This window comes from Panthera uncia, unplaced genomic scaffold (assembly GCF_023721935.1).
Source record: "Panthera uncia isolate 11264 unplaced genomic scaffold, Puncia_PCG_1.0 HiC_scaffold_453, whole genome shotgun sequence".
Taxonomy (NCBI): domain Eukaryota; kingdom Metazoa; phylum Chordata; class Mammalia; order Carnivora; family Felidae; genus Panthera; species Panthera uncia.
In genome coordinates, this window is record NW_026059598.1 from 12,861 (window position 1) to 29,490 (window position 16,630).

At 44.6% G+C, this 16,630-nt stretch overlaps 1 protein-coding gene across 1 annotated transcript; it reads right to left on the minus strand.

Annotated features, from left to right (window-relative positions):
- Nucleotides 1–345: 345 nt before the first annotated feature.
- Nucleotides 346–14,803, minus strand: LOC125918111 (uncharacterized). Its single transcript, XM_049624153.1, has 4 exons — nt 14,798–14,803; nt 11,120–11,299; nt 10,285–10,716; nt 346–2,165 (listed from the first exon to the last, which is right to left on the minus strand). Exons 1-4 carry the CDS (start codon nt 14,801–14,803, stop codon nt 1,977–1,979), a joined length of 807 nt encoding a protein of 268 aa, XP_049480110.1. The 3' UTR covers nt 346–1,976.
- Between the last annotated feature and the right edge of the window lie 1,827 nt (nt 14,804–16,630).

Genomic DNA, 16,630 nt, shown 5'->3' on the forward strand with positions numbered 1-16,630 from the left:
ACTCACTTTCTCTCCCAACAGAACAATTTCTGGGGGAATGTTAAACAGTACCCTCTTCTCTAATTATAGGATGGGAGAGAAGGGTTTCACACTTGTTCATGAACTTACCAACTGAAGCTGGAGAACTTACAAGATCCTCATGGTCTAGGTCTAGGATAAACTTCAGTGTTAACACTCAGGGAAAAGCTCTTGCCTAAAAACTCTTAAAAATAGACCTCAAATCCTTAGTTTTGTTGCTTTAGTGCTAAATATGTAACAGGGTAAACGTAGAGGAAAATAGGAACTACCAGGCTTCTAGGTTTAAGTTTCTTGGGTAAGCTTAATGGAGAAATCTAAGTTTGTATTGGGGGGGGGGGGGCAGGGAAGGCCCCACAGGGTTTCGTACAAGCAACAGATACGGGTAGTTGAACAGCCAACTGTTTAAATTCCACTATAGTTAATGTTCACTGTTATACTGGTTTCAGGAGTACAATATTCGAGTAGCCAATCTTCTGATGATACCACATGCTGGTTATCTGTTGAAAACAGTAATCACCTATGAACACATCAAATTACTCCTCTGTACACCAATGAAAGAGTAACTTAATAGTTCAAGTTATGTCTCGTCCCTTGCTCTGACTTCTAGTTAAGAAAACAGAACACACATATTACCCTAAAACCTATAGCTGGTTCTGTCTGCTGACTTGGAGAATACCCTGGGAAAGCTGGGCATCACAAAAAACAGTTCTGAAAAGAACACACTTTCCTTCTCTTTCAAGGGCTCTTCAATATTGCCTTCTATGAAATACAACCTAACATCAAGAAACTACTGAGCAGGTAACTTCAGAGTTGAACTCTATGCCTCCGGCAAAGAGAGCAAAATAGTAGCTACCCACAGGTCTGAAGGACTCAAAAGAAAAACAAAAACCAAAAAAACCCGTCCTTTTGTAGGGGCTATTTCTACATTTCCATTTTGTTCCTCTTTGTAAAATTCTCATAATTTTCATTCAGGGGTAGTAAACAAATGGGTGGCAAACCCCCAACCATCAGACTAGGCTCAGAGGAAAAAAATGTCGAAAGTTGAGACGCAGTGAACATGCAAACACTCAACTTCAGGTTCTCCTCATGCAGAGCTGACACATTATTCGATAACACCCACCCTTGTAAAAATAAATTACATACCCAAAAGGGCAAGCTGCTGCCGTCAATTGGGTAAACAACATAATTACCATGTGCCAGGTGGAAAGTGAATCCTCGTGTAAGTAGTTTGGGCTCAGAATGAGCTGCAAACTGTAAAGAAGCTGATTTTTAAACTGTCAGCAGGTTTCTTTTGTGCAATTAGAGTTTAATACAGGGTAATTGCTCAAGTTTCTTTTGAGAAAATCGCCCTGTGACTTGTACAACAACGCAACTAACTTCAGGATTTAGAACTCCACTAGTTTTCTCACAAAGAATAAAAATACACTGAGGTTCTTTAATGAGTTTTGGCATATACTTCTAACCGCCTCTCAAAACTAGAGGAAATTAATTTCTAACCAACTAGCATCATGTTCCAGAATGCAAAACCTTGACTGTGTAAGACAAGACTGAGTGCTTTTACATAAATACTTCAAGTCTTTAAAAAAAAAAAAAAATCCCCTAATGCTTAAAACTGCAAAATGTATCAGTCTACTCCATACTTCCTTGTCACAATCACGCTGCTCTGACTTTACGTGCAAACGACAAGCAAACAGAGATACTGGAGGCATTCACACAAAGGCAGTTAAAGACCATACATCACACCAACCGTCTTAAGTCATATTTAATATTCCACTCAGCATCTATCTCAGCTATCCAGAGCGCCCGATGGTAAATGGTTAAAGCGGGCACTGAGAAAGGAGGAGCTCGGCTTCTTTGTGTGTTATCAGGGTAAACGAAGGTAGGGGAGTACAAGGGGAGGCCATCTCGGCATCTGCGTGGCATCACACTTACCTTGAGGATGTCCCCCCTTTTGAAGCTCAGCTCGTCGTCAGCAGTAGCTTTGAAGTCATATTTGGCGATGGCTTCCATTCTGGGCGCCGCTCAGTGCTCAGCAGCCTGAAGCCGGGGGAAGGGAGTCTTCCCTGCTGAAGCCACCCAGCGCCCTGGGCTCGGCCTCGCCGCTCTCTCGGGACCGGCTCGTGCACTCCGGGACACACAATGCCGCCCTGAATCACAAGAGGGATGGTTGAGAGAAGTGGCCAGCACCGAAGGCGGCCCCGCCCTGCCAATCTGCCCGCCGCCCCAGCCCCCACGCCCCCTGGCTCGGCCCGCCTCCCTCCCTCGCAGGCAGGAGCCCCGATCGCCTCCTTCCTCTTCGCAGGCTCGGCCCCCAGGCGACTGACAGGCCCGCCGGCCAATGGCGGCAGGCGCTCGAGCTATTCCCGCACATACTTCCTCTTCCTTCCCGCTGGGTGTGCGCGGTGTTCAGGAGGAGCCGGCTGAAGACCCTCTCGGTCTCCGCCTCTCCTCCCTCGCCCCTTGCGCTCTCTGCTCCTCCGGCCCGAAATGCAGTCCACCCAAAGAAAGGCCTCGCCCTGCGGACGGCACCCAGCCTTTCCCGGTTACACAGGCCTATCTCCTTCCTTTCTCCCTGCCGACCTTTCTGGTCTTCTGAAAATGTTCGGTCCCCTATCCAGTCAAAAGCAAGCAATTGTGGCTTTGGTCTTCAGCTGCTTCATTTAACTGTTCTCGGAAACTAACCTCGGTCTGCTCCTAGGAAAGCAGGTCAAAGTGAACCTAGGAACTACTTTTTAAAATTCAATTTGCTGTTCTGAGCAAGGCAGCTCTCCCTCTATCGCTTCCAGACTGATCGGCAAGCTCAGTTAACCAGAAATAGAGGAGATCCAGCGTCAGAGCCTTTTGTTGAAGACCTGCTCTTGCCTAAGGCTCCTTCTCCCCTGAAGACCCCCAAGACTTTGGACTCCCAAGAGCCCTTGAAATAGAGGTCCAAAGTTCAGCAATTCCAGAAGAAGCTTCTGCATCACTTCTCACTACCGTAAGGAGCAAAGCTTAAATCCTAACTACACTTGAAAGGAATCCCCTTTTCCGAATCTGAGCTGCCAGATGTCTTATGGGGGGGGGGGGGGAAGTGCAGGGAGATGGTGCCAGGAAGTCTAACAAATCTCTCAGTCAACCTGGGAACAGCTGCTTCTCTCAGCACCAAAAGAATACTAAGATGAACCAAGTTGCATTTTTGCAGGTAAAGATTCTGTAATAACCCTTAGGTAGTGTACTAGGTGATGGTGAACTGTGGGCAGTACGATCACTGTTGTAAAAAAAAAAAAAAAAAATCTCCAGGCACCAATACGGCCACAACCTAGACCTTTGCGTAACTAAAGGAAAATAAAGCCCCATTTCTGTCTTCAGTTACTGTTGTCATACAGGCTAAATAAAAGCAGAAAACAACACGGGACATCGGCAGAATGGGGACAGATTATTTATAGTGACACCGTTCTCGGATAATTATCACCTAGCAGAGAGCTCATCTGAGGGGCATGGGTGATTATCATCCTTTGTTCTAAAGTTAACAATTGGGGCATTAATCAGGCATAGCTGCAAAAGGACTAAGCAGTAAATCAGCTGGGAATATTAAGATTAGAAGAAAATGAGCATTACCAAAGAGGACAGAAATCACCCAGTAATAAAAAGTCCTTTAGTCAAATTCTGAAAGCCAAACATTCTACTGCAGGTAAACTAATCAACCAAACCAATGTTTATTCTATCAGGCCATGATATCCGATGTGGGGCTGGCTCTAAGAGAGGAAAGTAAAGAGAGAGCTTTAGCAAATATAAAAAAAAAAAAAATACAATTAGTATCAGTATTTATTTATTTAAAATTTTCTTAGGTAATCTCGACACCCAACATGGGGCTTGAACTCATGACCCCACGATCAAGAGTCACATGATCTACTAACTGAGCCATCCAGGGCTCAAAGTATTTATTTTTGTGTGTCCTTAAACCCCCTTTATTTATTCTCTCTGTAGTTGCTTTTTTTTTATTTTTAAAAAAAAATTTTTTTTCAACGTTTTTTATTTATTTTTGGGACAGAGAGAGACAGAGCATGAACGGGGGAGGGGCAGAGAGAGAGGGAGACACAGAATCGGAAACAGGCTCCAGGCTCCGAGCCATCAGCCCAGAGCCTGACGCGGGGCTCGAACTCACGGACCGCGAGATCGTGACCTGGCTGAAGTCGGATGCGCTTAACCGACTGCGCCACCCAGGCGCCCCTGTAGTTGCTTTTTTTTAATCAAACTAACCCATGTATATAATTTTGAAAGTCACAGATTTTGAAAGGCTTATTAAAAAAAAAGGGCAGTTCCCCACCCCAACACCTACAAGCAATCACCCTCAATTCTGTTTTTAGCTTTCTTTTTGCACCTACAGTATTTCTAAATAATATGCTTCTGTTGTTTTTAAATTTATTCCAGCCATGACCTATTGCTTGCAAGATGTTCACCCCCGACAGTTTCCCCTTGCCCCATCCCAGTAATACCACATATTCGGGTTTAAGCAGTTTCACACTGCAAAATATTCTTCACTGCTGATTTAAATATATTACAACCAACCTTCCTTTCTAGTATAATCCTTTACTTTTTCCCGGCATTAACAACTGCTTTTCCTTCTTTGACTACTCTCCAATATGTGTACCCATTTTTATTTTTTTGCAAAGGCTTCAAAATCTGTTATGTGCCTGTCAATGTTTTCTACTGAGCATTTATTTTAATTGGTCTCCAGGGCTGACTGTTGGAACCATGTATCAGTGATGGGAAACCTAAGAATAACTGAGCAGATCTAACAAAAATAAGGAGCTGCATTTTTGAAAAAGAAATCAGAAAAATCGGACAGAAACTCAAAGCATTGTCATTGTCAAGGTGCTATGTTGCAACAGGGCGCAAACTTCTATTTCATTCGGGATTTCAGACAACTGCAGTGTAACCAACCGAACAGCAGCAGCATAAAAACCAAGACAGTTTTCAACACTGGTTTTCCTGTTACCTAACTCATCTACCACAGGTTTCCTAGAGAAAGCATAAACAGACTAACACTCTTGAAAATCATGTTTCAAGTAACTACTGCTTTGTGAGATACAGTTTGAGACAAATGAAAACCAGGCACAATCAATACTTCTGTGGCTGTGCCAAATAAAAATTAGCAGCTCATGGAGAAGACCTGGAGGGGTCAGCTTATCAGGCCAGCCACAGAAAAGAGCACTCAGGCTATTCAACCGGGTGTGTTTCATTAAAAACAAAACTATCTTATACACAACACTAATGACTAAAAGGAAGAAAGCTGAAAGTGGACACAATGTATAATGATTTCAACAGAGAAGATGGGTGGAGAGTACACTGAACCCTAATGAGAATACTTCAAACTGTTTCAGCATACACCCTTCCTTCAGTCCATCACACACAGCAAATTCTAAAGCAAGTGCAACTTGAATCGTTCATTTCAAGCAATGTGCACTGAATCCTAAAATGCAGTCTCCTAAAGGTATCTGTAGGATTTGTTCTCCTTCCATTTAACTCTTCTTCCCCAAATTTACAGAAAATAAAAATACACAACACTCACTGGGCAATATCACTTAGTGTTAAGGCCCCATGGTCTCTAAAAGCAGGTTGATCTGGGTTGAACTAATGACCTTGGTGCTTACCGGCTATAATTTTGGGCAAGCCCGCCCCCTTTTTTTTTTTGCTGGGGGGTAAGCCTTTTAAACAAGCCCCATTTCTCATTTGTAAAATGGGGATAGTATCACCTACTTCATAAGATTCATTCACCATTAAATTAGGTAATATAGATAATATACGTGAAGTGCTTTGGACAGGGCCCGACATTAAGTCCTTCAAAATAAGTTAAAATGTGATTCTACTTAAAACAGAGAAGATGTTCAACTTCACTAGTTAGAAACTGCAAATTACAACAATGAGATTTCTTTCACCTACTAGTTGCCCAATTTTTTAAAGGTTTATAATATTTAGCCTCTGCAATTCTCTGGTTGAACAGACTCCCAGGCTCTTTATTCAATGTTCATCCCCTTAACAATTTGAGCTGCTACTATATGCCTGACAATGTGCTTGGTATTGGATTGTAATAATAAAACCATCACAGAGCACAGGAGCAGGGAATTAATCAGTTCAATCTTTTTGGAAAGTAATTTTATAGTATCTACTGACAATTTAAAAATACACACTCTTGAACAAGCAATTCCATTTCCTACATTTATCTTCGCTGAAACAGTGACAAACACCATGTGCAAAATACATATATACCTGATCAATATCCATGAGAATGTCTATGAAATATATTTCTATATAAATACTAAAAGATATTATCAAGTTAAAAACAAAAATGAAGAAAGATTCGTTTACCCCATTTCTGTAAAGCAAAACATTATTTATCAGCATGTGCTAAAGAGAAAAAAAAAATCAAAGGGTTAACAATGGTTATCTCCGGGAGCAAGGTCACAAAATATTTTCATTTTCTGTACCATATACCTCAGTTATATTTTCATCACTACTTTTATGGTTAGAAAAAACCCAACACCGGGACGCCTGGATTCCTGAGTTCGAGCCCTGCATGGAGCTCTCTGCTGTCTGCACAGAGCCCACTTCGGATCCTCTGTCCCCCTCTCTTTCTGCCCCTCCCCCGTGTGCACGTCCAGGCGTGCTCTCCCCCCCAACCAAATAAAATAAACATTAAAAAAAAGAAAGAAGGAAAAAACAAACACCAAAATCTTACTGGTGTTCTGGAGTCAAACCTGGATTCAACTGTCGCTTTACCACTTGACTAGATGGGGAACACTAGAGAAATAACTTATAGTCTCCAATTCCTAGTTTCCCTAAGCTGGAAAATGGGGCTAACAGCATCTACCTTTTAAGGGCATTTTGATGATTAAAAGAAATAGCCCATGGGGCACCTGGCTGGTTCTGTCAGTAGAGCTTAGAGAGTGCTACTCTTTTATCTCAGGGTTGTGAGTTTGAGCCCCACATTGGGTGTAAAAAATACTTAAAAAAAAAAAAAATTAAAAATCTTAAAAAAAAGGGGCACCAGGGTGGCTCAGTCGGTTGAGTGCCCGACTTCAGCTCAGGTCATGATCTCACAGTTCCTGGGTCTGACCCCCACGTTGGCCTCTGTGCTGACAGCTCAGGGCCTGGAGCCTGCTTTGGATTCTGTGTCTCCGTCTCTCTGTGCTACTCCCCTACTCACACTCTGTCGCTCTCTCAAAAATAAAGATTAAAAAATTAAAAAAAAATATTAAAAAAATAAAAGAAATTTTAAAAAATCTTAAAAAGAGAGAGATACCATGTGTAAAGGCCTTCACAGAGTCTCCAGCGCAAAGTGCTAAGAAGCGTTAACTGGCTAGTATCACCAGTACCTTTTCAAATACCAGGCCACTATATTCTTACATCGTCCATCTTCCATCTGCGTACAAACTTAGCAGAGCATTCTCGTAGGTAAATTAACAGCCCTATTAAGTACAAAGTTTAAAATTAAATTGCTCCACATCACAGTCCTAACAATGCTCACATACTTACGCATATAAAGACTAATCACATCTCTCATCAGTTACTCTGTTTGGCTTTTAAATATTTACTCTGTATATACAGAAGGTGTGATTTTAAATGGACTAATTGAAAGCCGCATTCCACTCCATCCTCATTATTTTACAGCTGCATTCTGCAGCAACAGTCTTGGTCCTTGGACCCGTAGCATCAAAACCTCCCTATTCAGAGACTGATTCACTGTGGGGTGCCTTCTGGAGTTCTGCAAAAGGTAGGGGCCTTAGGCCCAGAGCCTGATTTAAAGTAAGACTCACGGTAATTCTCATGCACGCTAAATTCGAAGCATCACCGTTGTACCAGAAGGGCGCCTTAACCAGATTTTCAACTTTGCATTCCACACAATGCACTACAAGGTCTTTGCATAAAATGAAAATAATGCGTGTTCACTCGGCTCAAACGCCAACTTTGACAAATAAAACCAAGGACTCCCAACAGCCATTCAGTAGTGCTGGAAAGTTCTTCTGAGTTAAGCAAGTAACTAATTAATTTCTCTCGGCAGAGCGCGGTGAGTCTCTACTCCGTATTAATTTCTCCAAAATCTATTACTCTTCTGGTCTAGGTAACAATCAGAACTGCTGCAGCCCAACAGGCAACATAACAGGATTTTTCTCAGAAAAATCGCTAAGTACCATCAACTAGCGGTATTTAAAACCTAGCAATCCCTCAGATCTGAATATGCTTGCTAACGAAGTGAACTCCCTCAAGCATTTAAATGCTTGCTCTTAGTATCAGAAAAAGCCGATTATAAGAATTAACTTCGCTTTTTACCTTGGGAATTCAGAAAATTTTGAACAAGGGAAGGAGCAATGGAACACAAGTTATTCCTCTCTGTCAAAACAAAACAAAACAAAACAAAACAACAAACAACCCCTCAACAATAACAAAGATGAGTAGTTAAAAGACCCCTGGTAAAGAATTCATACTATCACAATGGCCAGGTTTTAATTCATCAGTGGTCTAAATAAATTCCATTCCCTTAAATATTTCACGTTATCTTAATTCTATTGTAATATATAGGTCTATGACTGGTTTTTGTTTTTCAACATTAACCACTTCCCACTAAAAGCCAAAAAGAAGTCAGATGATGAGTGGGCCCCTGGGTGGCTCAGTCGGTTAAGCCTCCGACTTCAGCTCAGGTCATGATCTCGTGGTTCACGAGTTCGAGCCCCCAAGTAGGGCTTCTGTGCTGACAGCTCAGAGTCTGGAGCCTTCTTCCGCTTCTGTGTCTCCCTCTCTCTCTGCCCCATCCCTGCTCTCTGTCTCACAAAAGTAAATAAATGTTAAAGAAAAAAAAAAAAAAAAAAAAGTCATACAAGCCCCAAATTGACCCAATCTTCCTTACTAACATGGGAAACCTAGAAAGAAAAAAGAAAGCAGTCACACAGTACAATGTTAAAAAGAAAACAACTAAAACACAAATAACACAAGCCAGCTACACTTGTGACCTACTGGTGGTATTGATTACTTACGGATGAATTCAATCCTTTGAGCCTCCCCGTTCCCAGGGGGAGAACTTAAAAGTCTAGGCAAGGTTCTCTGGCAACTCTTCTGGCTGACTGAAGGAACCCATAAAGGAGGAAAGAGGGTATCTTCCCCAGAGAGAAAACGGACTCTTTAAATGAGGGAGAATACGAATTGCACCAAAGGTCAGAAACCTCGAAAAATTATGCCCAAGAGGGGGACAAAAAGGAGGAAGGGGAAGTAGATTAGAAAGAAAAAAAAAAAAAAAAAAAAACGGGGGCAGGGAGGAAGCAAATGACTTGCATTACACGAGTAAGCATTTAGTGTACTCAGTGAAATGGAGAAAGGAAAGACAACTACTGGAGAAGTGCAAAGCGAAAAAGTGAGACAGGAAAGCCAAAGAGACTATGCTAACTTCTTTCATGTGTCTTTTAGACTCGTTTCCGAGGCAACAGAGCCAAAAGATAGACCCCGAGTGCCCTTCGGCTCCTCTGCAAATCGCACTTTCATAGTAACTCCCTAAACAAGCTAGAACTCCTACGGCTTATGTTTAAAAGAGCAAATGAAAAGTACCAGTGCTTTTCTAGCCTCTCGCATTGAAATCATTCCTCGGAACATTTCAACCAACTGCTGCTTGTTGTTCTTTACAAGAATTTTTCAGAGGATAGTTTCAAAAAAAAAAAAATAAAAAAAAAAAAAAAGCGACAGACGTAAAGGCATCTCAACCGGCTCCAGGAGCAAAAGGTTCTCACTCATGGTATTCATAGGGTTGGTGGGGTCCCTCCCCAAATTCGGCCTAAAGACACCAGGAGATGGTGACGTGGTGGCCGTGCAGGTCGAAGGAGCATCAATCACCACATATGCAGCCGCTGCGAATCCCCCGCCTCCCGGGCCAAGTCAGACTGACTCACAGAGTGAGTACCCAGGGCTCCCGGGCTTCTCCCGGGCCCCTTCTGCGCAAACCCTCTCGAAGAAAGCGTAGAACTTAATTAGGAGCCCCCGGCCCCCTGCCCCAGGGTCTGGGGCTGTGAGCCGAGCGAAGGGCCGGGGGAGGACGGTGCCCCAGGAAGGAAGCGCTCCAAAAGGGGAAACGCGGTGCCCGGAGCCCCGGGGACTCCGTCCCCCGCCACAGGCCTCCCCACTCCGAACCCGAGCCCCGGCAGCCCTCGGTAGGCTCCGGCCCGGTCCCCGCGGGCCAACTACCGCTGCGGAGCGGGGGGAAAGAGGCACCGGAGCAGCACCGCCGCCGCCGGCCGCACTCACCGTGGCGCAGCTGCTCCGCTCCGCGCCCGGCCGTCCCCTCCGCAGCGGTGCGAGCGGCCACCGACCCCGCTGCTGCTCCCCTAGGGCAGCGCCTGTGCCCGTCGCCGTCACCGCTACAATCTTCGTCGACACCGCCGTCGCCGCCGCCGCCCGCTCGCCGAAGCAGCACAGCCGCCTGGCTTCCGCTCCTCGTCGGGGTCCCGCGAGAACTTCTCCGCGCGGCCCCGCCCCGCCCCGCCCCCGCGAGACTTCCCCCGGCGGAAAAGCGCAGAGCGCAAGCGCTCCTCCTCCGCCCGGGTCGCGCAGGTAGCCACCATCTAGCAGCCTAGGCGCCTGCGCCAGACCGCCCCGCAGCAGGTGGCACCGCCGTGGCTCCGCCTCCGGGTCGCTGTAACCCTTTCGGTTCCGAGGCGGGTAAATTACAGCCCAGCCCTGAAGGGGTGACTCTTCACCACACCCTAATCACTTCCCTTTTCTTGCCACCAAACCGAGGCAGTTGGCGGGGAGTGGTGGTGGGGTGCGGAAATCTCCCTCCAGCATGAAGCACTCCAAATAGAGGACCAGGTTTTGAAATATTTGAGAATCCGGTCCAAACTGCAGTGTTAGGCGAATATATTCTTTGCTCCTTGATCTAATCAAGTGCTTGAAATATGCTAAGCGTAGGTATGAGTATAGGTGCTAGGTATAGAAGGTACAACGATGAACAGAAATCCTAGCCCTCAAGCAATTCAAGGTCTAGAGGGGATTAAAAGTAAACAAAAAATGCCGTATGTAATGTTAGAATTATTTGGGGGAATGCTGAGTAAGCCAAAAAGATGCGAGGAAGGACCGCTACTCTCATCTCAGAATAGCCTTCCCTGAAAAGGTGAATGATGATGATGTCTGAGCTGAAGACCAGTAGGAGTTCACCAGACAGAGAGGTGGAGATAGATGCATTCCTGGCGAAGGGAACAGCACGCATGTACAAGGAACGGAGGCGTGACAGAGTCGTGTTCTGTTCAATGCTAAGTAATTCCTATACCAGGGAGATAAGTAGGGTAGCGACAGATGAGGCTTGAAGAAGTAATTCATATTTTTCAGTTCCAAAAGCTCTTTCCAATTAAAGAGAACAGAACGTATCAAATGGTAATGTTCTCCCTGGAAGCCAACAAAATAGTGCTGAGAGGAGAATGACAAAACATCTGATTCTATAGAGAAAACAAGCCATCGAAATAAGGAAAATGAATTTTTCTTTCACCAAGTGATTATTGAGCATCAACTCCATGCAAGGCACTATGGGAGGGAATAGATGAACCCTCCAAAGCCTCTGCTTTCAGCAGTTTGTCATCCAGAGGAGAGTTGCCTAGTCTGCAAGGCAAAACAGCTGGCCTTACTTAATTCCCATTGAACCATATATAAGACTTCAGAGGAGGGAGCCAGTTACTTGGTGCTCAGGTAATCAGGGAGGGCTTGGTGTTTGAACTGCAACCTGAAAGCGGGGAGGAAAGAGTGACAGAATTAGCCAATATTTCAGATTGCCCAGAGTTTAGTATTTGGGGTGGGGGGAAGTAATAAGAGGCAAGGCCAAGATGTATGGCTTAGGGTTCATTGTCAGGCGATTACCAACCTCTGAAGGTTTTTGAGCTGGACATGTCTGATATGTAGTGAAGATAATAAGAGGACTATCTATTTACTACCTGGAGTATGCTAAAGTCATAGCATTTCTACAGGGTGGATAAAAATATCCCCATTTACAGACTCAGAAACTGAGGCTTTGAGTTTAGCCTCAGCCTAGGCTTAGAAACTAGGCTTCTTAACTTACCCAAGGAAACCCAATTGTAATAGACCCAAGACTTGAACTTAGGCCTGTCTTGTTTCAAAAATCCATATTTTTCCAACTGTGATACTTTATAATTACTTTGTAATTCTAGAATGGTGGCCAAAAAAAAAGAGAGAGAGAGAAATGAAAGGGTAGGACTTAGCTGCTGAGCAGAGAGGAGAAGGAAGCGAGGGAAGAGTTGCATTTCTTTGTTTTGAGTAGGGAGAAAAACAGAGAACTTTGCCAGTCAAGGGGACTAGCTAACTGGGTAGGGGCGGAGTTGTGCAGGGAAGGGGCAGGGAAGGAGATAAGGATGTCCAGTTTTGGAAATGGAGAGTTCATCATTCTAGGAGACATGCAGGTGGAAATGTCCAGTATGCTGTTGAAAACCTCAATGCATTCATTCGTTCTCCCCACAATGTTAACCGAGCAACTACTTTGCAGAGAGCAGAATGACCTGTCACAGAGCTTGTAGCCTAAATGGGAACATACCATCAAGAGTATGACATTTGCAGTCCAAAGTCCTTAGCACCTTTGGGAGCATACAGCGGGGACCTGACCTAGCCCAGGGAAGGCCAGGGAAGGCTGAGGAAGAAGGTTTGAGACTCTGATTAGCCTGAGAGGAAAAGAGCGTTTTAGGAGAGAGGACGGCATGTACAAAGCCCAGACAGTAAGAGAGGACTCACGGAAGCCATCTCACTGGGGTGATGAAGAATGTGGGACGTGGATAAAGCATTTGGAGAGGCTCATGCAAGGCCTTTTCAGTGCTGCTAAAAACTAGGCACTTTTTCCTATAGGATGTTGAAGCAGATGTGGGCCACGGTCGGATTTTCATCTTCAAACTACTTTATCACTCTGCCTGCAGAGTGAAAATCAATGAGAACTAAGATATTTATCATCCACAAGACAATAATATCTCAAGTTCCTTGCAAGACCTTTATGGATCTGGCTCCTGCCTGCCAGCCCCACTCTGTCTCCAGCTAACACACACGCTCCACCCAAACTAAACCATGGAGGTTTCCAGAAGGTACCATAAGCTTCTGAGTGTCCATATCTTGGCACATGCAGTTTCCTCTGCTCAGTTGGAGCCACCCCACCCCTTTTAGGCCCTCAAGCCAGTTTTAGGGTTTCTTCCTCACAATTCCCACAGTCCCTCCAATCTCATGGCAGCATTATTTGCTCAAAATCTTCCCCCACCCTCCCTTCCTTCTAATGCTCTACAAGCTCCCAGAGAAACAGGACCATCCCTTTTCACATCTGTATTCCCAGCTCCAGCACAGTGTATGGAGGGAATAATGGATGGATGGATGGAAAATAAATAACAGAAGTTGACTAGAGATAAAGATGTGGCTGCTTTTCTGTGTGATGTGATATTTGAAGCTAAGGAAGTGGGTGAGATCTCAAAGGAGTATAAATTTCTAAGACAACAGGGGGAAAAAAAGTATGCACTTCCTTTTAAAAAAGACTCAGTATATCTACGCAAAAATATATGCGTACGGACCAGATTTGGAAGAGAACATTTAAAAATAAAAACAAATGTCTTGAAATGAAGCAATGTTGGTTGACTTATTAAAAAACAACAACAACAACAATACACACACACACACACACACACACACACACACACAAACCCACCAAAACAAAACAAAAACCCCACTGAAACCTTCAACATTTGTTATGTGGTCTTTTCCACAAAAATTCTTTTCAACAGACACAGACTCAGAAACTTAAGAGAACAGTTGCCCAAGATCATTCCATGTAGAGAAAATAAACCGTACTAGAGGCAACAGCATTTGGCATGCATGTGGCTAATGTTAAATAGCAAAAAGACGGTTGGAGTGAAGAGTCAAGTTGTGAGGTCAAAGTCACATCCTGGTATGCAAACCTGTTGTAACTGTAGCAAAACGTGCTGATTACAAACTGGCCACATCAGTCACTTCAGAATGCATAAATTAATCGCCAAAAAAAAAAAAATCTCTCTTTTCGGTTGGGTTGGGGTTTGCGATTATTTTTAGTCGTCAGAAACGGTTTCTCGCTTTGCATTTTGTGAATTGTGGTGCTGCCGCCTGCCGGTAAGAACTGGACATTACCCTGGCGTTTACTGAGCCTTCAAAGCCCAAAGGAAACTGACCTAGCAGTTGACCCCCCTAACTTAGGAGCAGCCTCCAGCCTGTCTCAGGCTGGGCCTCGAAGCCCACATTTCTGAACTTCTCTTTAGTGGGAAAGAGCCAGGCAACCAGTGACAAGTGAAACTTGGTCATTGAAATTCTACTCCCACCTGTTCAATTGATCTTGGAAATTCTCATCTTAGAATTTCCTTTGGTCAAGTTGTGAGCCAAGGCTTTGTAGGCTTCTCAAGCTTCGAGCGTGGCCTCTGATGCTGAGCCTGCCAGTGTGGCAGCTAATCCTGTGACTTCCCTTCCTCTACCCCCGACTCCATTTCTATCACCTAACCTGGTCCGCATCACCATCGTTTCTGCAGGGTTGCCCTGGCCTGCTTACTGATCATCCTGCCCCCTTCAAAATCATTATCTGCATGGCAACCAGAGTGGGCTCTCTAACTACAAATTGAATTGAGGGCATAGATAAGGTTCAAAGTCCTTAGTATGCCCCGTATGGTCCTCTGTGGCTGGCTCCTGCCAACAATTCCAGCCTCGTTGTCTCCACCCTTCTGAATGACGTGCAGTTCCCCGAATAACTCTATAATTCTCTTACCTCCATGTTTTTGCACATACTGCTCTTTTGGGCCTGAGTGCCTCCTCTCCCTGCCTTCCCCAGAATCACCTGGCTCCTGTCTTGTCATTTAATATTCTATCTAGGTGCCACCTCCACCAGGAAGCCTCCCATGATGCTCTGGTCCTGCCAGTGCATTCTCACAGCACCCAGCATACTGCATTGCTGACAATTTCTCAAGACCATATGTTGGCCATCAACTTACCTGTCCTGCTCCCCGTTAGACTATAAGTTTCAAGAACAGGTACCATGTCTTGTTTTTCTTGGCTCCTCAAATAAAGTCTGACTCTAAGTAATGTGATCCAGCATGACAAGTGCTCTAGAAGCACACGGACTCAGTGTTAAGGGAGTCCAGGAGAGAGAGATAAGTTGGAGATAGAGAGTCCAAGAAGGCTTCATGGAGGAGGTGATAACAGTCGTCTTGAAGAATAGCTAGTATTCCATTAGGTAGAACCATAGAGGCCCTTCTGGACCAAAGAGCAAGTTTATGGGGTACCTGGGTGGCTCAGTCGGTTAAGCGTCTGACTTCAGCTCAGGTCATGATCTCGTGGTTCATGGGTTCAAGCCTCGCATTGGGCTCTGTGCTGACAGCCTGGAGCCTGCTTTGGATTCTCTGTCTCCCTCTCACTCTGCCCCTTACCCACTCATGCTCTGTCTCTCTCTCTCAAAAATAAATAAACATAAAAAAAAAGAGCAAGTTTATAAAATGGAGAAAAGAGCCAGCAATTCTTTTCTAATGTTCTTACATTTTAACACACAAGAGAATCCCTGGGGATTTGTTTAAAATGCAAACTCCAGGGGCATCTGGGTAGCTCAGTCGGTTAAGTTTCTTCTTGGATTCTGCTCAGGTCATGATCTCATGTTGCGAGAATTTGAACCCCACGTCGGGCTCTGCACCTGCTGGTGTAGAGCCTGCTTGGGATTCTCTCCCTCTCCCCCTCTCTTTGCCCCCTCCCAAAATAAATAAACTTGAAAAAATGCAAACTCCAGTACCCTAGAAATATTTAGCTCATTAGGTCTGGGAAAGTCCCAGAAATATGCATTTCAGGAGCCTCCTGCTCTACCAACTGAGCTAAGTGGGCACACTAGAAATACACATTTTAAATAAGCAGCTGCAGGTACTTATTTTTTTAAAATAATTTTTAAAGTTTATTTATTTATTTTGAGAGAGACGTAGACAGCATGGGTGGGGGAGGGGCAAAGAGAGAATCCCAAGTGGGCTCCATACTGTCAGCACAGAGCCCAATGAGGGGCTCGAACTCACAAAACTGTGAGATCATGACCTGAGCCGAAACTGAGAGTCAGATGCTTAACCGACTGAGCCACCCAGGTGCCCCATTGCCGGTAATTCTTAGGCTATTCTCTGGGCCAGACTTTGAGAAGATAATGCTTACTGAATAAATGAGTCATGGGGATTCTGGAATCTTCCCAATAGGTCCTAGATTACAGGAATCAAAATGTGAATTGCTATGGGCCAAGAGAAATTGGGAACTCATTCCCCTGTGCACTCCCTTGGGATCTTAAGCTGCCCGCAGCTGAGAAATTCCAGTAAAGGCCGTTGGTGTGGCCATTATCTGGGTGAGTAGCACTTGGCATCACGGTGTAAATAAATGAAAAAATAAAAGCACAGATAAGCAAATGGACTCTGTTTTGACTGCTCTCTGTAGCAATGCCAGAGTCAAGTTCAGAGCAGGCTAGCTCTATTCCTTCTGTTTCAGTTTCCACATCTCTCTTTCACGAGAACACAAAAGATGGGAGCGCCTGGGTGGCTCAGTTGGTTAAGTGTCTGACTCTTGATTTCGGCTCAGGTCATGA

Excerpts from the sequence above, each read along its gene's own strand:
- LOC125918111 (XM_049624153.1), bottom strand. Across the intron at positions 10,717-11,119 it reads AAGGCTATTCTGAGATGAGA|GGCTGGGCTGTAATTTACCC; the intron begins GTAGCGGTCCTT and ends TCACCCCTTCAG. Across the intron at positions 2,166-10,284 it reads AGCGGAGCAGCTGCGCCACG|GGCGGCATTGTGTGTCCCGG; the intron begins GTGAGTGCGGCC and ends CTTGTGATTCAG.